This window comes from Neovison vison, chromosome 8, assembly GCF_020171115.1.
Source record: "Neovison vison isolate M4711 chromosome 8, ASM_NN_V1, whole genome shotgun sequence".
NCBI classification, from domain to species: Eukaryota; Metazoa; Chordata; class Mammalia; order Carnivora; family Mustelidae; genus Neogale; species Neogale vison.
Window position 1 is genome coordinate 92,444,148 of NC_058098.1, and position 22,676 is coordinate 92,466,823.

A 22,676-nucleotide genomic window follows, 5' to 3' on the forward strand; every position below is an offset into this window, starting at 1 on the left:
GAGGCTGCTGTTCTGGGAGTCCCCAGGCTGTCACAGATGCCACAGCGTCTCTCTCTCAGAGTCCCAAGACTGTTGGGAGACAGGTAGCTGGAAAGTGAGGTTTTGGAGGTTGGATAGCCGGCAGGCATTGACCAGCGTGTTCTCCCCAGTGGATGACGCCGTGATGGACAACGTGAAGCAGATCTTCGGCTTTGACAGTAACAAGAAGAACTTGGTGGATCCCTTCATGGAAGTCAGCTTTGCGGGGAAAATGGTAAGGAGTGAGGAAGCAGGAGGATTCTCTCTGGAGGGGACCGCTGGGGGTCCCCCCTGGATGGTGCTGAGCAGAGTAAAGGACATGAGGTGCACACAGGCAGCCCTTGGTGTGGCCCTATCAGAAGGTGCACCTGGGCAGGGGGCTCACTGGGGGGCACACGGGGAGACACTCATCCAGGCCTGGCTCTCTGGTCTGCTTCAGTATCTGGGATGGACACATGGGTGAGGGACAGGGGGAGGACAGATATGCAGCGGATAGATAGAAGAGTGTTTGGGGGAAAATTAAGCACTGGCATGGAAACCAGAGAAGGTGTAAAGATGGGGGAGCTTAAAAAAAGTGGTAGAAACATAATGATTATTTTTAAAAAGCTGTGGCAGGAGTTGAGCAGAGAAAGTCCACTCCGTGGGGGACCTGGGGATGACTCACACCTCTCTTCCTTGCAGCTGGCCTTTGTGCCCAGAGGCAGGGCTGCTGCTGGCTCCTGTGGGCCCCCTCCCAGCCTACCCCAGGCAGGCAGGCCCTCCCCAGCCTCCCCTGCCTGTCCCACAGGCATTCCCAGGCTTCAGGCTTCAGCCTTGCCCCTCTGCGGAGGACTCCCACAGCTCTGTTTCACTCTGACACCCTCTTTAGCCCCAGACTTCCCCAGGTCTTTGTGCATCCCTGGTGCCCCTTAGGCCCTGTGGAAGACTCATCTGCCCCACCTGCCCCACTCCCAGGAGCCTCCATCCTACCCAGGTACCAAAGGCAGAGAACGTGGGCCTGCCTTGATTCTTCTCTCTTTTTTGACATCCTTCCAACAAACATCCCCCTCCCCCACCCTTTTGGATTTCAAACATGTCCAAGGCTGTTCCCTCCCCTCTGTCCACTGTCCTCTGTTCCCAAGACCATACAGCAGCCTTGGGTTCATTCTCTTCTCTGAGTTCTCCCCATAAAAGGCTCCAGAATAGTTATCTTAAAACGACTCTGTACAATGACGTTCAAGCCGTATAATCCGGCTGATCAGGTCCTGCCCAGCTGAACTTTCTGACCACATCTCCCTGGCCTAAGTCCGTTCTTAACTGTGTTTGTGCGAGTGAGAAAATGGCGCCCCCTGCCGGGAACGCGCAGCTCTGCAGCCTGGGCTTGGAGAGCTGGGTGGGCTGAGAATCTGAGCTGGGTGGCCGAGGATGGGCGTCCCAGGCCGGTTCCCCCTTTGCTCCCCAGGCAGAAGTGGGGCGGGGGAAGACAGCCCGCAGGTGTTATAGGACAACTGGAGAGAAGTTTTAAAATTTGCGTTAAACTCTAAAAGCTGACGGTAGTGATGGAGTGATGTAGTGATGTAGTGATGGAGGCGGTGTGGGTCCCTATTCGTAGAGCACTTTGCAATTTTCCTTTCACTTAATCTTTTTCTTAGATTCATTTTGAAAAGGAGCGGGCATCTGCCAGCCCATCCCACCAACAAAGGCGGGCCCCTGAGATGGGGGGGGGAGGGGGGGTGTCCTCTCTGATGCCCAGACTCACTCCCCACCTGTTGTTTCTTTTCTTCTTTTATTACTGACGTACCTATTTACTAAGCCACTTTGAAAATTACAGAAAAAAGTAAATAAAATGACCCATAATTCACCATATAATGTTCATTTTTGGTTCCTGTCTTTCCAGTTTTTCTCCTGTATATAGGTGATAGGCATTTTGCTCCTGAATCTTCATTTTGAATATTTTAAAACATCAAGAAAAGTTAGAAGAGTTTTTGGATGAACACCCTGTGCTCTGTATGACCTACACTTAGATGAAGCAACTGCTAACATTTTGTTGCATTTGCTTTCTATATATAGATACTTTTTTTTTTTTCCTGGCTGAATCATTTGAAACCTAGTTGCAGACTTTATTCCTAAAGGCTTCAGCAGGGATCCTGAGAAGAAGAAAATTCTTTGTAACTACAGTAACATGATCACACCTACGAGATGGAACAGTCATTCCCTAATATTAGCAGATTCTGGCTCATATAAATTTTCTTTGATTAACCCAAAAATGTCCTTTGGAGCTGGCTTCATTTTGTGCTGATCTAAGACCCAGCTAGAATTCATGCTCTGCATTTGGTCCTTAGGCCTCTACAGTCTCTTCTGTAACTACCCCTCCTGACCTTCCCCACCTACCCCAACCATTGTTCTCACCCCTTGACTTTTTGAAGAGCCCAGGCCACTTGTCCATGTTCTGGATTTGTCAGATTGTTTCCCTCCGGTGTTGTTTCCGGTGCTTTCTCTGGCCCCTGCATTTCCTATAAACTGGAAATCAGTTCTCAGGACTAGATTTGTTTCAGATTCAGTATTTCAGCAAGAATGTGTCGTAACGACGTTGGGTGCACCGTGTTGCATCATGACAAGAAGCAGTATGAGGTTGTCCCATCACTGGTGATGACTATCTGATCATTTGCTTAAGACGGTGATTCCGGATCTCTCTCTTGTCAAAATACACGCTCCCTTTTGTACTTTGCAAGTCATCTGTGGGCGATGTCTTGGCACCGGGTTTATATCCTTTTCTCAGCAAGGTCTTACCTAATGGTCTATGCAGCCATTGACCTCCTTGCCCGAATAAGTCATTTACTTGGGGCTGCAAAGTGGTGATTTTCTCATTATCATTCCTCTTTATAAGTTGGTGTTTTTCTGGAAATAAGAGCTTTCCTCCCCCTTAGTGTCTTTGAGTATTATTATGGAACTCAATACTTTTTATTAATTCAGTGGGTTAAAATCAATCATTCCTGTGTTGGATTGGCCATTGGGGGTCCCTCTGAGCTGGTTCCCCTCTCCTGAGCCTAACTCAGGGTCTCAGTGAAAATGTATGTGGGAGAGGTAACTCAGATCTTAAACTCTCTCACACTGAGGTGTAAATGCTCACTGTGGGTCCTCGCCCAAGCGCAGGTCTTCACCTAAGTGCAGTGTTAGTTTGGACCTGGGATCAGGGTCTGATGCCCTGTATCAAGCCTCAGGAGGGATTGCAACACAAGGAAGGAAGGCGAGAAGGAAGTGAGAAGATGTGGCTGGACAGGCTTGTGGGACACTTCCTCTAAAGACTGGGATTAATTTCCCAATTTGACAGGTAGGAAAAGTCATGTCTCAAGATTGTTTTTATTTTTTATTTCATATTCCCCAAAATGGTAGGGTGCTTTGATGGTGGGGAGAACCAAACCGGACCTGCCTTCAAATTTAATGGCTTTCTGGGGGCCAAGTCTCAGAGCTCCAGGGCACCTGGCTGCTCCTGGGTCTTCGAAGGCACCTTGATCTCTCAAGGTCTCTTTGTTCTGAGATGTCCTTGGCTGGCCCTGGGGGCTTCTCTAGGTAGATGCAAATGTCTGTGGGAGGTGATGAGCTAGGAGAACCTGAGCAAGGCAAGGGACTATAAAAAGCTGGTGACTGGGCTTCTGCAAGAAGCTACCCACCCTTATTTTGCCCATAGAAGGAAGGAAGGGGTTTATTGTGACAGAGGAAGCTGAGCCCCTCCCTTCTGAAAGCTTTAGCCTGTTGGACTTCCCTGGTGGTCCCCAGATATTTGTGTCAGCCTCTGTCTCCTCCAGCGTGTCTCCTTCTGCGTGTCCCTCTCCCTCAGCCAGCCCTTGTGTCACTTTTTCTCATTACAACCTAATCTGTTGTCCTGGGGTTTTGTCTTCTGTGTGCCTACCCACCCCAGCGTGACCCTCATTGCACTTACTCCCATGGACACTTGGTGGCACTATTATCCAAGATGTGAACCATACCAGATTTTACACACACACACACACACACACACACACACTTCTTGGTGAGAAGGAAAGGAGAGGTACTTGGGGATAGGATGGGAGACTTTGAAACAACTTTTTTTCTGAATGCAAGAAGAAAACCAATCGATTATTAAAAAAAATTGTAAATAATTATAGAAAATAAAGGAAAATGTGATGGGTGAGAAAAAAAAAAACTAACCACATTTCTGTACCCCACATTACTGTGGAGATAACCACTGTTAACATTTGTGTGTATTTCTTTTAGTATGTTTTTCTCTCTACTGCTTTCACTCCCAGCCCTCTCCTCTCCCCTGGTGGAAAAAAAGTTAGATTCAGAATAAATTGGTTGTCATTATGTGTGGATTCCATATTTGCAAATTTACCTACTCACTAAAATTTATTTGTAATCCTGAAATTAACATGAATTAATCAAGCATCAGATGCTGGTGCTTTGTGATCATTTGCGCCTGGTGTGGAATGGCTGATGTGTGTTGTCACCGAGACTCACGAACAACGTGAGTCTGCCTTTTCGTTTCAGTTGTCATCCTGTAAAGAAGTGCCCTTTTCTTGGTCTCCCTGGCATCATGTTGTTCACATGCTGGTGCTTTTTAGGTGATTTTGCTGCTTAAAATGTGCTCCCTTGTGTGTGCCAAAGGGCTGTCTGGGGTTCTCATGGGCAAAAAGGCTGGGACGTGCCTCAGAAGAAAATACGTTAGATAAGCTTCCTTCAAGCATGAATTACAGGCTGACCGTGTGTTTAGTGTTAACAAATCACAGTATATATTAAATAAGGTATCTTTGAATGGTAACGCACGTGACACAAGGTTACATATTGATTAGTTAACAAAAATGTGACAGAAGTTGGTAGGAACCTAACCCTGAAATTCCCCCGGAGCAATGGTTAAATATTCACGAATTCAGTGTTTTTGGTGATTTATAGAATGTGTAACTACAGTCAGTAACAGGAATTAACTCCTCAGTTTGGTAAACCGGTTTTAGAAGCCCGTATTTTCTCAGGTTATTGAACAGCCTTTGAAATAAATTTCAAAATACAGTATGATGACTTGACTTACAGATTGAAAAGTGATTTTAAGTTTAGTTAACATTCATCATCTCCTGTAGATACAAAAAAAGGGAAGAAAAAAAATGTGTTTTCCCTTGTGATGATTAGATCTGCGTTGTGGGGAGGGACCACCATTCGTTTCAAGTTGATAGTTCAAGCCACACGGCTGTGAATAGCCTCGTCACAGGTCATTCTGCACAGAGGCAAGTGGTACTGCAGGATAAATTTCTAGAGGTGGACCTGGTAAGTCAATGGGTTTTTGCCTTTGCAGTTTGGAGAGATAGTGGTCAGTTGCTGTCTGGAGCGTCGAGCTTTTTTTTTCTCCCACCAGCAAAATATGAGTGTGCACTTTCCCCCTAGCCTTACCAGTAGAGGGCTGTCAGATTTTAGAGAATTTTATAAATGTGATGGGTGAGAAATGTTTTTTTGGTTTTATTTGTGTTTCTTTTCTTATGAGGGAGGTTGAGCGTCTTTTTATGTGCCTTCAAGCCTTTGAATTTTCATTCACTTTCTTCCCATTGTCCCTCTCTTCTGTCCTTACTCCTTTCTTTGCTGGCATGAGGAGCAAATTTTGGCATGCACCCTTGCTCCCAGGCTTTGCCTGGGCTCTTTTCGCAGGGAGGTGGGGAGGATGGGGACAGGGGCTGGCATTGGGTGGACTGAATGGAGACAAAGTCCTGGCCTCCCATGGAGGCTGTACCCTCCTTTCATGGAGGAACTGGAGCCCCTGATCCGATGCTCATTAAATGAGATAATGCACAGAACCGCTGAGCACAGTGCAGGGCCCACAGTAAATGCTCTGAAAAAGGCTGTAGGACAGCGAACCCATCATCTATGTATCTGAAATAGAGTCTTTACCTGCTGTCCCTGTGGGGGGTGCGGGATGCCCTGGAGCTGGCTAAGGGGTATGCCCCTCCCTGCTGCACTCCCCCCCCCCGCCCCCCGGGGATTCCAAGCACAGGTGAGGACAGAAGCCACTGGTTTGGATCTAGTTTCCACCTCTGCTGGGTTTCTTGATTGTGGAAAGTCCAGTCTTAAGAGCAGGGCTAATCTAAGGCAGACTGTGGCTGATGGGATTTGTATGTTTGCTGAATTCTCTTATTCTCAGATGCTGGTGGCTGGCCCCCAAACCTTGGCCCTCCGGCTACTCTCTCCCCTTCTCCTCCCCATCTTTAATCTTCTAGGGCTCACATTCTTCCAAAGATGGTCTGAGCTGACTGGTAGAGGTTAGTGCCTCAGGCTGTAGGACCCCTGGGAAAGCCAGTCTGGATTCAGGGCCCACACAATAGTGTCATGGCCTTATGGAAGGTGGGGGAGTGGAGGTACCTCCACCTCCTACCTCTGGCTGGTACCTCCAGCCAGAGGTAGGAGTTAAGGGTAGAAGTGCTGTGGAATTCAGGCAATCCCTCTCCATGCCCCCCACACTCCCTTGCTACCACATCCCATGCCCTCTAGCTCTGGATCTGATTTACCATTGAACTTTTTCTCTGCAATCCCCTGTGTCTGAGCCTTCAAGGCCCCCAGGCTCTTCTGCCCAGCTTGGAGGGTGGTCAACATGGCAGAGAACAGCCCCTGGCTGATGAGGTGGTCCCCGAGGGAGTCCATAGGCCCCGCAGAGCTTCATCCACCTGTCCTCTGTGTCTTCCAGCTGTGCAGCAAGATCCTGGAGAAGACAGCTAACCCTCAGTGGAACCAGAGCATCACGCTGCCTGCCATGGTGAGCCTTGCCCCCTCGGGGCCATTCTGGGATCCCCTGGGCTCCTGGCCTCCCCAGTATCCTGCCCTTATCCTGGACTTCCCCTCCTTTTAAAGGACTCCACCCCAAAACCTCTCTCTTCTCTCTTCAGTTTCCCTCCATGTGTGAAAAAATGAGGATTCGCGTCATGGACTGGTGAGTGCTGAGTCTTGGAGTCTTTGGAGTCGGTTATCTTCAGGGGTCACTGGGTCCATCAGTTCCCCCTCAGTTCAGAGCATGTAGTGGGAGAATCTGTTTCAGGTGAGGGAGTTTCCTCTTCTGGGAGGCCAGAGAAGGAGACAGTGTAGGCTGTTCTTGGGAAGCTTACTCAACAGCTAGGCTCCAAGGCACAGCAGGGCAGCCAGCTAGTACCTGAGATACCTTAGGGCAGGGGGTGCCAGGAAGGCTTCCTGGAGAAGGTGGGGTTTTGATAAGTCCAGGGTGAGGGCACTCCAGTGAGGAGAGGATCATAAGCAAAGGCAAGGAAGCTGGAAAGAACAGAGCTTTGGGGAGGATGGGCTGTGACCCCCACCCCACCTCGCATGGGTTGCTAGCATGAAATGGTTTGGGGCCTCTGGACAGGTGAGGACAACAGCCACATGGACATCTTAGAAAAGTGCTGTAACACTTGCTGAGCAACTACTGTGTGCCAGGCCCCGAGCCCCGCAAGTGTTTCACATGCATGACAGCTTGACTCCTGGCTACTTTATATATAAGTGAGTGATCTATGTGAGGGGACAACTGGGAAGCAGCTGAGGCCGGATCGAACCCAAGCCTTCTGCTCCCGAAGCCCGTGCTGCGTTAAGGTGTGTGATCTCTCTCACACCTGGAGGGCTGTTAGGGCTCCCACGCATGAGCTCTAGGGCTTTCCATACATCAGGCTTTCCAAAAAGAGAGTTGTCCTTTCTCTGCCCCCAAAAAGTCTTAGCCGTGCGGTTCCCAGCGTGTTCTCCTTTGGTCTCCGGCCATAGCACCCCCAGCCAGGAGGGTAATGAGAGACCAGGGAAAACCCCCAGGCCACAGAGCCATTAAAGTGTGCGCCAGTTCCCCAGGCCGAGAGAAAACAGCTTGTGGGAATTAGAGAGGAAAGCAGCAGCCAGGAGGGCCGGGAGGGAGAGAGGCCTCTAGGGCCCTGACCGCAGGTATGTTCCACCGGCCAGCGGTCGGGGGTGGAGGTTGGGCGGAGAGCTGAGCTCGCCATCCCCGGACCCACCTCGGCCTCTCTGCTCACGGCGCATGCGCGCCCCTGAGTGCGCCGCGTGATGGGGGCTGATTGGCTGTCGGCGTGTCTGTGGGTCTGCGCGCGTGGACTCCTGGGTGCGCATGCGCTCGTGCATGTGGGTGCGGTATCGTGTGTGCGGCGGCCGGGCCTTGCCCGGGGACCGTGTGAGCTGTGTCAGAGGCATCCGCGCACTGTACGATCCAAACACATGACGGAATCTGGTGGTTGCATCTCTGGTTTGGGTTGAAGTGGCATTTTTATTGTGAGTCTATTTTCAGACTTGCTGTATTTTCCAAAAGCAACCCCCAAACCCCAAAGCCCAACTCTTGGCCAAAAAAGTGTTCTGCTGCTGCAAGTTCCTTCCCAGAAAAGTGCTCCTCTCTCCCCCCGCCCCCAGAAAACGCAGATAAACTTTTGTTATTACCTGAATCCTGGAAATAACGATGTGGTCCACATGGCCTTTTCCCCCCTGTAACTTAATCTTCCCTTCAGTTCTTTAATATTTGCTTTTTTGGTTAAAGAACAGAAACTCAAAAAGCTACTCCCACCCCCCATGAAAACAGAATCTCTCTCCTCCCATTTTCTTGCCTTTCTCACCAGGTTCAGGTAAGAGGAGAGGTGAGATTCCTCTTCCTGCCGCTCTTTCCCAGGGGTGGGTTGTGAAGGCAGTTTCCCGATGCCATCAGCTGCCACTTAGCGGGTGTTGATGAGCTCACTGTGAGTGTTTAAGGAAATTTTTACTTTTCAGAGCTTATTAACATCATTCATCGGGAAAATGGTTGAAGATCTCTGATGACAATGCATGCACTCTTCTCGTTGGTCCCTGCCCGGATGCAACACTTTAAAATTGGCTTAATCACCGCCCTGGGAAGTTCAGAGAGGAAGGGAGGGAGCGGCAGAGATCAGGCATCTAATGGGTATCAGATTTAAGAGGAAAATAAAGACATCTTGCCCAAGTGTGTCTTTCACAACAGGGCTTGGGTGTGTTGTCGCCGGAAGCAGGCCTGTGACCAAGGTACTCACAGGAGGAAGACGGACCCAGGGAAATTTCAAGGAAGGAGATGGGTCTGGCCCAGTTTGGTGTTTATCAACTTAGCACTATGACATTTTGGGCCAGAAAATTCTTTGCTGGGGGAGACTGTCCTATGCATTGTAGGATGTTTAGTAGCAATGGTGGCTTCTCTCTACTGCCCTCCCCCCAACGCCCAGCTCTAAAACCGTCTCCAGACATTGCCAGACGTCCCTCGGGGTTGAAATCACTGGATTGAGAACTCTTGCTCTAGCCCAACAGGAAGCAACGGGCGGCTGCAATCGAAGCTCTGGTTCCCGTGTCAGGCATATCTGGCTCAAACCCTGGTTTTGCCATCTTGGCAACCTCTGTCTCATCATTCGAAATTGGGGCTAATGGTAGTGCCTGCCTCATAGGCCAAGGGAGGGTTGGAGCTAATTCATGTGACGATGTTAACACACCACTGGGCTTTCCGTAGGCGCTCAATAAATGCCAGCTATTCTATATATTATTGTAAAGGGGGCAGGTGTGGAACATGGAGGAAGAGGCTGCATGGATATTGTTGGCTAATGGGCTTATCAATGATAGCCAGTCTGCTCAAACTCCTACGCACAGTCTGCTATGCTGGTTGGGGAGGGGAGAAGTCTTCCTCCTGGGAAGCCGGATACGGACAGGCGCCCCTGCTGTAGACTGGAGCAGCATGGGCCATAGCAGGAGAACTGGACCAGGAGTCAGGACTTCAGGGTTTCAGTTCTGGCTCTGCCCCTCCTCCAGGCTGACTGTGGGCTAGGACCTTCCATTTCTGAGCCTCAATGTGCTCATCTGTGGAATGGAAAGGGGAATAAAAATAGCCATTCCTCTAGGCTCCTGAGAGAGTCCTTTGAGATAAAAGAGGTTAAAATTGTTTCGTCCACACAAAGTCAGATATAAGGTGTAATTGTGGAGTAGCTAATGTAAGCTCATTTAAGACCGTGGCCTTGGAGATAGTTTCTTCCCTGTCGCCTGGTTTTCTCCTGGTCTGGGTATTTCTTGAGGTTCTGGAACTTGGCTCTCCGTGGGTCTGGGGGTCTGGCTCTCTGAGCAGCCTCCTGCTCCCTCGCCCTGGCTCCTGCCTCTGGCCTCTTTCCTTTCAACCTGCAGATGTCTCCCCAGACATTCAGGCTGGCAGCCCAGTGTTGGTTGGCTGCTGAGATGCTGTGGTTGGCCAGATGGACTAGTTCCCTCCAGAGGAGTCTTGGGCAGTGCTTTCTTTCCAGTCTCTTCTTCCCTAGGATTACTAGGCCTCAGTAGCATACCCAGTGTGAAGACAGGCACCCCTAAAGACGGATAACCAGGGCCCTCTACTCCCAGAGTGGGCTGTGGCCTGCAGTCGCCCCACTGTGTTCAGGTCCCTTCTGCCCCCTTATTCTAGGGACCGCCTCACCCACAATGACATTGTGGCTACCACCTACCTGAGTATGTCGAAAATCTCTGCCCCTGGAGGAGAAATAGAAGGTAAGTGCCCCCCTCCTTTGTTCTGTCCTCTGGTCCCCTACGCTCTCCCCTGACTCACCCTTACCTGTCTAGTAGCTCTAGTTTTGAGAGTGCAGAAAAGGGAATATTAATTATAAGGCCTTCACAGCCCATTTTCCATGAAGAAGGGCTGTGGCCAGTTTGAATGGGCTTACAGCTATCTGGGATTCTCTACACTTGGCTGGTGGGATACCCTGCTAACTGGTGCAGAGAGGATCATTCAGTCCCGAAGATAACTTCGGTGACTGGAGCCGGGCCCTGTGCCAGGTTCTAGGATGGCTAATTGTGCTCCAGCAGCTTCTATATTGAAATAGCTTTTATTGGCCAGTTAAAAAGTAGGCCATGATCATTTAGTAAAATTTTGAAGATAATGAAGAAGAGTATGAAACTTACCCATAGAATTCATTTGCTTACCCCCCAGACAAGAGCTAATTATTAATATTCTGGAGGTTTTTCATGTGTATGTGTATGCACACACATACACGTGTGTGCAATAAAGCGTATTTTGAAACAATTGTTTTGAAAATTGCTTATTGTCACTTGGCAATACAACAGAGATGTTTTACTCATGTTATTAAATATTATTTTACAATATCATTTTAAATGAATACACATGTTCTGTTGTGTGGGTATACCATAGTCCACATTCACTAGTTAATGATGAATACTCAGGTGCTTTCTAATTTTTCTACATTAAAAAGAACTAAATTTTATTGAATATTTTTGTAGCTGAATCTTTATGCAAGTTGTGATTTTTTTGAATGAATACCTAGAAGTGGAATTGCTGTATGAAAGGATTTGTACATTTTAAAGTGATTTGTAAATATCAAAATTGCCCTTCGAAAAGACTGGACTAATGTCCACTTTGGTCACTCACATGAGCTTCTTTTGCTGTATCTTCACCAACACAGGGTAAAATAATATTAAAAAAGAACTTTGTAAATTTGGTGGGTGAATTTCATTGTTGCCTTAATTTTCATTTCATCAGTAGCCAATAAAGTTGATAAAAAAAATTTAAACACAATTTAATAATTAATTTATATTTACATATTATATATATTTATATACTTTATTCTATTATAAATTGCCTGTTCATTGTCTTGTCCATATTTCTGATGGTATGTTTGTCTTTTTCTCATTATTTTGTAAGTGTTCTGTATATGTATGGGTATTAACTATCTGCCTGTCATATAAGTAGTAAATAATTCTTGTCTGTTTTATTTTACCATTTAGTAGGATTAGATGCATGGAAATTTACAATTTTTATGTAGCCAAATCTATTAACCTTTTCCTTAGCCAATAAGGCAAGGATCTAACATTATTTTTTTCCACAATTGTTCTTTGGTAATACCAACAGTGTATATTGAATAATCTTTTGCCTATATTTTGAAATGCCACCTTTATCCCCTGCTAAATTCCTAAATGTGTTCTTGGGCCTGTTTCTTGATTTTCTGTTACCTTTAATTGGTATGTCTGCTTGCCATTTCTTAGGTTTTGGTATCTGGGTAATGCTGGCTCTGTGAAATTAATTGGAAAGACTTAAAGTCTTTTCTAACATCTGGAGCAGTTTATATAACATAAAAATATAGTCTTTTGAGGGTTTGAAAGAATTCACCCATAAAACCAGATGGGCTGGGTGCCCTTTTTGAGTTGGTATAGCACTAGCTCTTTAAAAACTTTTCAATTTCTCCTGTGATCACTGTTATTTTTAGTTTGTTACTTTTATGATAGTCAATTTTGATAATTTATGTCTTCCTAGAAGTGTATTCACTATGCTGACGTCCTCTAATTTATTTGCATAGTTTTTGTAGAGAGCCCTCTTTTATAATTTAAACAGTTCTTTCTACCTGTGGTATTGTCCCCTTTCTTATTTTTAATGATATGTGTTTGAGTTTTCTTTTTTTCTTGATTAGCCTTGTTACAAGCCTCCCCCCTCCCAGCCCCATCACATGCGTGTGTGTGCATGCGCATGCACATGTACACACACACACACACACACACTCTTTGTTGGACTTTCCAAAGAATTTGGATTTATCAGTTCTAATATTTTTTCTACAGTTTTTGATTTTTTCTTTTCTAATTTTATATTTTCTTATCTTTTTACTCTCATCTTTAACTCTTCAACTTATTTTGTTGTTTCTTTTTAAGATTTTCTAATTAACATCTTTTTTAAAAAAGATTTTATTTATTTATTTGACAGACAGAGATCTCAAGTAGGCAGAGAGGCAGGCAGAGAGAGAGAGAGGAGGAAGAAGGCTTCCCGAGGAGCAGAGAGCCCGATGTGGGGCTTGATCCCAGGACCCTGGGATCATGACCTGAGCCGAAGGCAGAGGCTTTAACCCACTGAGCCACCCAGGCTCCCCCTAATTAACATCTTGTGTTTATTTGGTTTCTGCCTCATACATCACGCTTTTGGCCTTCAGCAAACCCCAAGGTTATATTGAACTCTCTTTTTATTTATTTATTTTTACATTTAAATATTTATTCTTTTGAATTTATGTAAATGTACTTTCGAAGAGCAGATTTTATTTTTTTTTGTTGGTGGTCTACTTTTATCTAACTAGATGCTGCTTGTAGAAATGCATCTTTTTTCTTATGGTTAAATTACTTTGATGTATCCAGGGGCAGGACTCTTTTCATTGAATCTTGTCTGAGACATGCTGAATTCTTTGAGTCGAGTTAGAATAATTTATTCTAACATGAGAACATGAACAGCTGAAGGCAGGGCGGGGTAGGGATCAGAGCAGGAGCTCTGGAAGCAGGCAGCTTGGGTCCCAATTCTGTTTCTTTGTAGCTGAGTGAGTCACTCCTCTTTCACTAGTCCTAGTCTCATAAGGTTGTTGTAAAGATCCAGTGAGATTATAAATGTAACATTCTTAGAGTGTCTGGTATACATGAAACCCTAAAGTAAAGTAATGTTTGCTGTGTAGTATCATTATTATTGGCTTTCTGCATCACTAATCTGATTTTTTTCCCCCCTGTACCAGTTCTCCTGACTGCTTTCCATGTGGTTTAAAATTGGCCATTACATTTTTAGTTTCTTGTCCCGCCTTCTTTTCCCTCTGTCATTCCTTTGATATTTCCATTTTCTTTTTGGTCTGTTCTCTCCCAGAAGTTTTGCTTTGTTCCATAAAAGCGACTTCTTCTTGCACTCTGTTGAGAATTTCACATCATTTCCTGAGGCTTTTGGGTAAATGTTCTCTGGGAACTTACAGATGCTGTTTCCCCATCTGGACAGGTACTCTGTGAATCTTCCTTTCTCCTTTATTCACTCTCTAGCAAGCCTTGGTCAGTGTTGGTGTCTTTCTACAGATGGGTGCATTGTTCTCTGTCCATCCATCTTGACAAATCTATATCTGGAGCATAGGTGAATGTGCCCAGTTTCTGGAAGATTCCACCTAGTGCTCCTGAAGTTGAGCAATCCCTTCTTCTAGGTTCTCTGAAATATTACCCACCCCCACCTTTTAATTATAGAAAATTCAAACACACCTGAAAATACAGAATCGGGCAGTGGAATTCCAGGTGTCCTTATACAACTTTAATATCTAGCTGCTCTCTGCCATTCTAACTTCATTGTTGATACTTTTAATTGGCAAAATACACAAAAATTGCCTTTCACAGGGCCCTGCTGGGAAGGCCCCTCCTGCCCCTGCCCCTGCCCCTCCCCCTCCCAAATGGGAACAATCATCCCAGGAAGGATGCAGTTTCCTGTCTCTAGCGCTGTTCAGATCATTTGTGAGAATGGCTATTTTGGATGGACAGATAGGAAAATTTGACGTGGAGGGCAGTGCGTCATGAGGATGGGATGGGAGAAAGGGCATTCTGGACCCCTTGCAGATCAAAACTCCTGGTATGGAAGGAATCTTCTCCAGTTTTCCCATTGATGCTGTCCCCCACCATTAGAATCCAGGGCCAGACTGCTCTGGTAGAAGCACAAAATGACCTTCTGACTGTTCTCCGATGGCTACTGTTTCAAGAGGCTACGGCTGTGCCTGCCACCAGCTGCTGGAGGAAGAATTTAGATCCCTGTCTCCCCATCAGTCTTCATTTCTGTTGGTGGTGTTGGCCTGGATCTTTTTCAGGGTCACTGTGAAGGTTTTAATGGAAATGTGAGGAAGATGTTTATTTGGCCACTAGATGGCGCTCAGGTCATGGGCAACGAGGGAGGCCTTCGAAGGTGGGTTCCTCCTCTCCCATAGATTGTTTTCAGAATAAAGGAGACTCTTCCTGCAACTACGGCAAATCAGGGTTAAGTGTGTTATTAAATAGCTTGATCTCTGAAACAATACAAGAGTGTAATTTACTGCTCAAAGTGGAGCCGTGTTTCACGATGTAAAGGGATGCTTCTGGCGTCCCTTCCTTCAGAGGTGCGTCTCTTTCTGAGACACAGGTTAGCGTTCGCCTTGCTCCTTGCCTAGTTTCTCCCATGTGTCCCGAGGGCACCTCAGGACGTGTCACCACGACTTTCCTTTCAACCTTTCGTCTTTTTTCTTCACACCAGAGGGATCCAGCCCACCTGGTCAATGCACAGCTCTGTTTTCTCACACCCCCAAAGCCCCAGCTCAACCAAACTGTAAAAACCAGTTGTTTCTCTTTATCCCTCCACCTCCTGGTTCACCAGAATATTTGGCCCAACCAGGAGTTTTTGTTTTCATGTTTTGTTTTTCTTTCCAGTGAGGACAAGACCGAACAGTAGCCTCTTAAGCATGTCTGCCCACAAGTTTGCCTGGGCACACTTAAGTATTCCTTGGACCCTGTGCTCCCAAGCAGTTAGTAAATTTTGTTTTCAAAAAAGGAGTGATTTCCTTAGAGGCTGCGGTTCTTTCAAAATGTAACAGGCACATGAGACCCATGAAACGACACAGATTTGAACTTTATGCATATGGAAATCAGACTGCAAAGATGGTACTTGTATGTAGCCTACAGTTTTTTCTAAGAAAACTAAAGTTTTTTTTTGTTTTAGGTGTTTTTGTTTTTTTGTTTTGGTCTTTGGAGCCCAGATGATGATTTCCCAGCTGTTCTCGGCCTCCCCTCCAGTCTGGCTGCCACTGGTGTCAGGCCGCCAAGCTGTGGGCCTAAGAGATGTGCTGGGAGAGGGAGCTGGCAGGGCTGGCAGCAGGAAGTGGCGTGAGCTTCTCCAGGAGGAGACGTGGGTGTCCATGGACGCTGCAGGGCTGTGACATGCGGCCCACAAGGCCAGGCGGCCTGCTCCTGGTCTTCTCTGGCTCCCCCTGGGTGAGACAATTGGGCTTGACGGCTCAGGCCACAAAACCGAGACTAGTCTTCCGTGTTCTGGGACTTCAACAGCCCTGGTTCTCTGGGCTTGGAGAAAACCCAGCAGGACACTTGGGTTTTGGCGGAGGGTGATGAGGACTGAATGGTGGCTTTGTGTGAGGTTGCTTCATCAGCCACTTTGCCCTTGACTTTATGAGCTGTCTGCAGACAAGAGGAGAGAGCCTGGGATGATCCTCAGGACCCTGGAGACCTGTGGCCCTGCCCCCAAATTAGGAATCGTTGGTCAAAGTTGTCAGCAGAGGCATGTCCTACTTCATGCCCAACACTGGGCCTGATTAGGTTTGTTGAATGAGTGAATGAAGGAATGAAGGAACTCATGAAAGGCGCCCCTGGGAAATAGGCCCATTGGCAGCCACCTCTTTGTTGTCCTGGACCCCAAAGGTATGTTTTGGTCAGATGGCTGGCAGGGTTAGGGGGACATGTGTCTAGGCTGGCCCACCAGTTAACCGCAAGAATTTAGAGTTAGTATGTGGATGTGAAGCCGAGTTTTCCTTTGCAAGAAGCACGTGGCGGTCAGAGCTGTGACCTTGGCCTCATTAGCCTGAGATAACTGGCCAGGTCTGTTTGTAATCATTGGGAAGGAGCTTAAAATGGAATCTGTTTCCTTCCGGTGGGCCCTGGCTGCTGCTCTCCTCAGCGTTGCAGCTGTGCCCGTGCTAGTCCTCTCCCTATGGGAAAAAGCTCCTCTATGACCAGGGGCTCCCTCACTGATGAAAACCTATTCCTGTGGATATGAAAATGACCATGAATTATGGCTTCTTCAAGTCTGATTTCTGCTAGCCGGCATTCTTTTCGGAGGCCTGGCTGCAAAGAGATGTGTGGCTGGGTCGCAGGGCCTGGGACCCCTGTAGCCAGGCCTTGCCCTTCTAATGTCTTCTGCAACAGTGGGTCAGCCATGACCTTGTATCTGGACTTCCATGTTCCCCTTCTCTCCTGCCTCTGCTCTTTTTCTCTGTGTCTCCACTCAGTCTTCCTTCACAGCATTTTGCTAAACTCTTGACTCTTAACTATAGTTGTGGGGCTATGGGAAAATAGTCATAGGTGAATTTTTGGGGAGGAGACAAATAGGTAATGATGACCAGTGAATGAAAATAATCAAAGATTTTGCCAGCTGTATCCACAGGCTGGGTCATGGCCCCAGAAATGGTTACACTCAGCTAGTTGGAGGAAGAAACAGGGAGGGTCAGAATGCAGGAAGAGGCTGAAATCAGAGCAGACCACTGAAATCAGGAGACTGAAGGGTGCCCACCCCCGTGGGGTGTCTTAGATCTGCTTAGAAGTGAGAGACGGATTCCCAGAGCCTAGAAGTTTGCTAGAGCATCTCCTTCCTTACTTCTCTCATTTCTTGCTTCTCCTTCCTTGCTTCATCATTTCTACACACCCCTTACCAGCATTCAGGGCCACATCCAAGTGTGTAGAACCTTCAGCTAATGGAGTGGCAGGTGCCTGAAGCCTGATTCCAGTGCCTGCTGTTGTGAAAATGCAACATGGTGCCCTCAGTGGCAATCCTGAAAGTGGCCACTAGATGGAGATGTTGTACCTTGAAATGCCATTGCACCGCGACCTTGGTCGCTAGCGTCAACCTGCTTGTTGGGTGGAGTGCTGGGTGTGCCTGGGGGACTGTTCATGTTTCCCCCACCCTTTCTTTGTGTCTGTACTTTGTTTCCCTCACTTATTGGCTATAGTATAGAAAAAATGCAGTTTGTTTTTAGTGTTATTACTTGAATGTAGTGAGTCAAGTTTCAGGTCCCATTTTCAATTGGCAAGCAGAGCAGGGACATACAGAGGCAGACGGTGGGACCTCAGGGCTCACCCTGGTGTTAAGGGCTGTGTCTGGCTGGGGGTGGGGTGGGGGGGATGGAGGGGTTGTGGGAGGTGACATTGTGATGACTTTGTGATAAATTCAAACCTGGGGCCTCGGGCCACATTTGTTTCCCACACGGGAGCTGTCTGTCTTTCCATCTGTCTGTCTGCCAACTCTCCATCCACCCACCTGTTCACGTAACCAGTCCTCCTCTCAGTTATGTCCATCCTAACCCCTTTTCCATTTCTTTACGCTTCAGAGGAGCCTGCAGGTGTGGTCAAGCCTTCTCCAACCATGGACCGTATGTGCTTCCCCCTTGGGGATGGCAAGGGGTTGGGCTTTGGGGTTTTAGCTGGAGGGGAGAGGGTGCTGGTTGCTGGGAAGTTTCTGATTTGCCTGAGGTGGGGCTGAGATTTACCACCACTGGTCTGTGAGCTTACCTTTGGCTTTTACCTCTCAAAGGAGGTTGAATATGAAAATTGCTTGGAATGCTTTAAAGACAATTCCCCTCCCTGTCCTCACTCCCAGCCTTTTCCCAGCCCTTTCCTGAACCTGCTGGACTCCAGCTCAGGCTCAGATGGGTCCACTCTCTTAGGTAGGGAGCGATGGGGCAGGGGCCTGGGTAAGACATCTTGGGGACCAGGAGGAGGTCAGGGTGAGTGGGAAACTCTTGAAGTTCACAAGGTAAATCATAATGGAGATGATTAGTACACATAATTATAAAGCCCGTGTTAGTTGTCTCAGCCTGGGCCTCCCACCTCAGTCCCAAATGGCAGAGCCCTGTGTGTGCTGGGGACCTGGGGGAGAGCCATGACGGTGGCTGGGGGGCCAGCTCTGTGGGGAGGCACGCTCCTGAGCTCTGGTCGACAGGATCTATCTCTCCAGCCCTGTCTTTGCCCGCCCCGCATCACCCCAGGGCCTTGGCATATGTAGGGGGACTTGGTTCACAGCTCCTGTCCTTAGGTCTGGTTCTCAAGCATTTCTTTGGTGAGGCCATTTATTCTGTGCCTGCCTTGCCGCATCCTTGCTCCTATGAATTGGATCATCCCAGATGATTCCTGCTTGTGGGTCCACTTCCCACTTGTGGCATTCTGGGAACAGCCTCTCCCCCACTTCCTCTGGAAGAGACACCCTGGCTTTGCGGGGTTCTCAGAGTCTGTTCAGTAAAGTCCTGTCCTGGAAAACTTGGTCTTCAGCTGGAAAATCATGACATTAACAACAGAGGGCCTCTGAAAAGGAGGGAAGTGACGTGGAGAAAAGATTTCCCTCATCATTGGTGGGATTTGCCTTTTTACTCTCCCTCCAACCTGTTCCCCTGAAAGGTGGTTCTTTGCACAATGTGGGGAGGGAGACAGAATGCTAGCATGAGTTGGACTGTTAGGTAATCTGTCTCGACTTCATAATGACAAGGGGGGTGAGGAGGACATGTGCCCCAGGGGTGGGGCAGGGGACTGCCTTGTGGGTTGGGACATCTGACCAGGTCCTTGCCCTCCCTCCCCGGGGGGTGGCTTCTCTGGTCACTCTGGGACCTCTTTTGTGCCTCCCCACACCCCTGGGCAGGAGGGAGTGGGGACACAGGACAGGGTGCAGCCTGAGAGGAGCAGGGCAGTGGGGGGCCCCGAGGCCCAGCTTTGCATGCTGGCCAAGTAAGTGCATGGGCTTCGAGCTCAGAGCATTGTGGGTGATGCCACTCTGTAGTGAGGTGTTCCTTTGCATCCCTGAGCCTCAGTTTTCTCATTTGTAAAATGAGTTAATAAAAGTAATAAACATCTCTACGTTGCGGCAGAGTGGTGAGGATTTGGGGACCTACGGGAGACAAAGGATTCTTTACGCCCTTGTGGGTGCTGCATCCATGTGTGTTCAGGGAACTGAGGGCCAGGGATGGGCTCAGGCCTGAAGCTGGCTGGGTTGAGCCCTAGATGGCTCCACGGAGCTGGCCCCTCTGACCCCCACTTGTGTCATCCAGTGGACGACCATCTGGGCTTCCTTCCCACCTTCGGGCCCTGCTATGTCAACCTCTACGGCAGCCCCAGGGAGTTCACCGGCTTCCCGGACCCCTACGCAGAACTCAACACGGGCAAGGTGAGCGTGCCGGCACCCCCGCACACCCAGATCCCCATGTCTGTGTGCAGGGAGGGTCCGGTCCAGACTACAAGGGCTTGAGTGGGCCTGGGGCCAGACAGCCCCCACCTCAGAGAGCCCTCCTTCTGCCTGGCCCCCTTCTGGCCGCTTCTTCCTTCTCCCTCTCTCCCCTTTGCTTTTCCTTCAGGGCCAGCCTGACCCCCTTGTCCCCTCATTTTCCTGGCCCCCGAGGGAGCCAGGGCTCATCCATTCATCTCTCCCCTGGTTGGGCTGGAGTCTGGTACTGATCTCTGGATGGCTTGTCATGGGCCCTGAACTCTCTGGGCCACCGTTTCCTTATCTGCAGAGTGATGGGGGTAGCCCAGGGCCCTCCTGGTTGCCTGGGAGAGGAGCAACTTCATATTTTCCTTTCTTTCCTTTCCTTCCTCTCCTCCTCTCTAACCCCCCTGCTCCTGGGGACCCAACCCCTCTTAGGGAGAAGGCGTGGCCTACCGAGGGCGGCTTCTGCTCTCCTTGGAGACCAAGCTGGTGGAGCACAGCGAGCAAAAGGTGGAGGACCTCCCTGCTGACGACATCCTCCGGGTGGAGGTGAGGGGCGTGGCTCGGGAAGGGGTGAAGGTAGTGGCAGCCAAACCCGGCTGGCTCCTCCTGTCATGGTGGGGGAGGGCTCAGCTCCACCCATGGTCTGGGCCTTCACCCCTCTGGGCCTCCATGCCTCAGCTGTGATGCACAGGGAGACCACGGCTACTCCGTCTCCCTGAGGAAGGTTCAGAGGCTCGAAGATAAAGGAGACTGTTTTACAAGCCTAGAGCTTGATACAGAGTGAGAGGTCCGTTTTATAACAATGGTGTAGGACCACCTAACACTTATTCATCCCTCACCGTGTGTCAGAGGCTATGCTATGACACTCGATGTCATGGCGTCCCCCGAGCAGCTGTGAGGTAGCTGCGTTCAGTATCTCCGTTTCACAGATGAGGACACTGAGGCTCAAATGTACCAGAGCAGCAAAGCAGGAGAGCTGAGCCTTGTGCCCAGGAGGCAGCTGGATGGGGTCTGTGTGATGGTAAAGCTTTCAGACTCCAGCCAGAAAGCGCGGGTCTGAATCCTGGCTTGACCACTTACCAGCTCTAGCACTTTCCTTGTCAACAAAGCAGGGGTCATAAGTATACTTACCTCCTAAGACCGTTGGGAGAATTATATTGACACAAAGCCCTACGTGATGAGCGGTCAGTAAACGTTAGCGGTTACTACCGTTTACAACATTCCACAACCTGGTCATGTAACCCTCTTCTCTCTGCCTTCCGTGGAGGGGATGGCAGAGTCCTCTTGGTTCAGACCAGGCTGTACGATCGAGAGCCTGCCATGTCCTCAGCCGTGAGCCCGATGCCCAGAGGGGACATTCCTCCCCAGCGCAGGGCAGCTTGTGTCTACCACAGAGCTGGGGGGCGTGCTGGGGACCCCAAGGGGCACGGGGTGGGAGCTCTGGACAGCGGCCCCTTTTGAATGGCAGATGCAGGAGACCAGGCTTCGCCCGGGGGGGGGGGGTGCCATGGCTGCTGGTTTGGATTAAGGAGCAGCATGACCTTGGAGGAGCAGACCTTATTAGAGGAACATGGCCAAACACACAGGCCTGGAATGAGTTTGCTCAGTTAGTAACCAAATCTGGGCACTGCTGCTTAGCTGGACCATCCACCACCCATCCGTCCAGCCAGGGTTTACTGGGCGCCAGTCATGGCCAGGGTCTGCCAGACATGTGACCCCCTCCCCACCCCAGTGTCCTCCTTCCTCCTCCATGACCCGTCAGCTGTCCTTTCTGCCCCCAGAAGTATCTCCGGAGGCGCAAGTACTCCCTCTTTGCCGCCTTCTACTCGGCCTCCATGCTCCAGGACGTGGATGATGCCATCCAGTTTGAGGTCAGCATTGGGAACTACGGCAACAAGTTTGACACGACCTGCCTGCCGCTGGCCTCCACCACTCAGTACAGCCGGGCGGTCTTTGACGGTGAGGCTGGGGGCTGTGTGCCTGGCTGGGACCCGGGCCACAGAGCAGGGGGCCCAGCCCGACATCCTGCTTCTCCTGCAGAGCTAGCTGCCGGAGGTCCCCCCACAGGCCCTGGCCCAGGCAAACCTGTTTGGGGTGACTCCCTGCTCTGTCCCCCTCCGTGCCATTCCGCACTCCCCGCTCTCCTCTAGGTGGCTGTCTGCTGTCAGGACCATGCTGGGGCTCCCGAAACAGGCTGTGGTCGGCTGTAGCTGATTTTCACAGTGGCTTTTCCGAGTCACGTAGAGATTTTGGAGAGCGGGGTTTCCCATGTCCTTCTAGCAATCCCTCTGGGTGTGCTCAGGAGCCCCTCTCAGAGCGGCAGCTGTTTGTTCAACAGATGAAGGGAGCTCAGGTGCCCTGTTTGGCCACTAGGGAATGCGGGTCACTCGTGGATGTCCTGGGAGCTCTTAGTGGGAGGGAGCAGGGGTCTGAATCAGTCCTGGCCTTGGTCCCCTTCCCACCCACCCCTGCACTCCTGGCTCAGGAGCAGGCCCATCGTGTCCTTCCAGGGTGCCACTACTACTACTTGCCATGGGGCAACGTGAAGCCCGTGGTGGTGCTGTCATCCTACTGGGAGGACATCAGCCACAGAGTCGAGACTCAGAACCAGCTGCTCAGGATTGCGGACCGGCTGGTGAGTCGAAGCTGCCTCACCCCTGCACCTGCCTTGTGCCGCACCCTGCCCCCATGGGTGTCCATAGACCAGGCCCACAGGGGTCACGCACTTACACAAAGCTATGCCCACAAACTCTTAGGGTGCCTGGGGTCCCTTGTGTCCTGACCACGGCCTGCCAGTTTGGAGATGTTGTCCTGCTAGCGGGAAGGGAGGAGAGGGAGTGTGAATGATCAGGGGGCCCAGGGAGGTAGGAGACAGTGCAGGGAAGGAGCTGAGAGGAAGCAAGCTGGAGCAGTGGGGCAGAGCCTT

The 22,676-nt window shown here is 49.4% G+C and overlaps 1 protein-coding gene across 20 annotated transcripts in view; it reads left to right on the plus strand.

Moving 5' to 3' along the window:
* Window positions 1-22,676, plus strand: part of DYSF (dysferlin) — a 204,696-nt gene that overhangs the window by 64,094 nt on the left and 117,926 nt on the right. For 11 of the 20 annotated variants that reach the window (XM_044261346.1, XM_044261353.1, XM_044261355.1 and 8 more), the window contains 9 exons: window positions 150-253; window positions 6,698-6,766; window positions 6,897-6,940; window positions 10,427-10,509; window positions 17,886-17,927; window positions 19,593-19,708; window positions 20,183-20,296; window positions 21,532-21,709; window positions 22,261-22,385. In XM_044261346.1, coding sequence (XP_044117281.1) covers window positions 150-253; window positions 6,698-6,766; window positions 6,897-6,940; window positions 10,427-10,509; window positions 17,886-17,927; window positions 19,593-19,708; window positions 20,183-20,296; window positions 21,532-21,709; window positions 22,261-22,385 — 875 coding nt within the window. The remainder of the gene's footprint in view (window positions 1-149; window positions 254-6,697; window positions 6,767-6,896; window positions 6,941-10,426; window positions 10,510-17,885; window positions 17,928-19,592; window positions 19,709-20,182; window positions 20,297-21,531; window positions 21,710-22,260; window positions 22,386-22,676) is intronic. The other 9 variants (XM_044261350.1, XM_044261359.1, XM_044261361.1 and 6 more) reach the window with 1 other exon arrangement.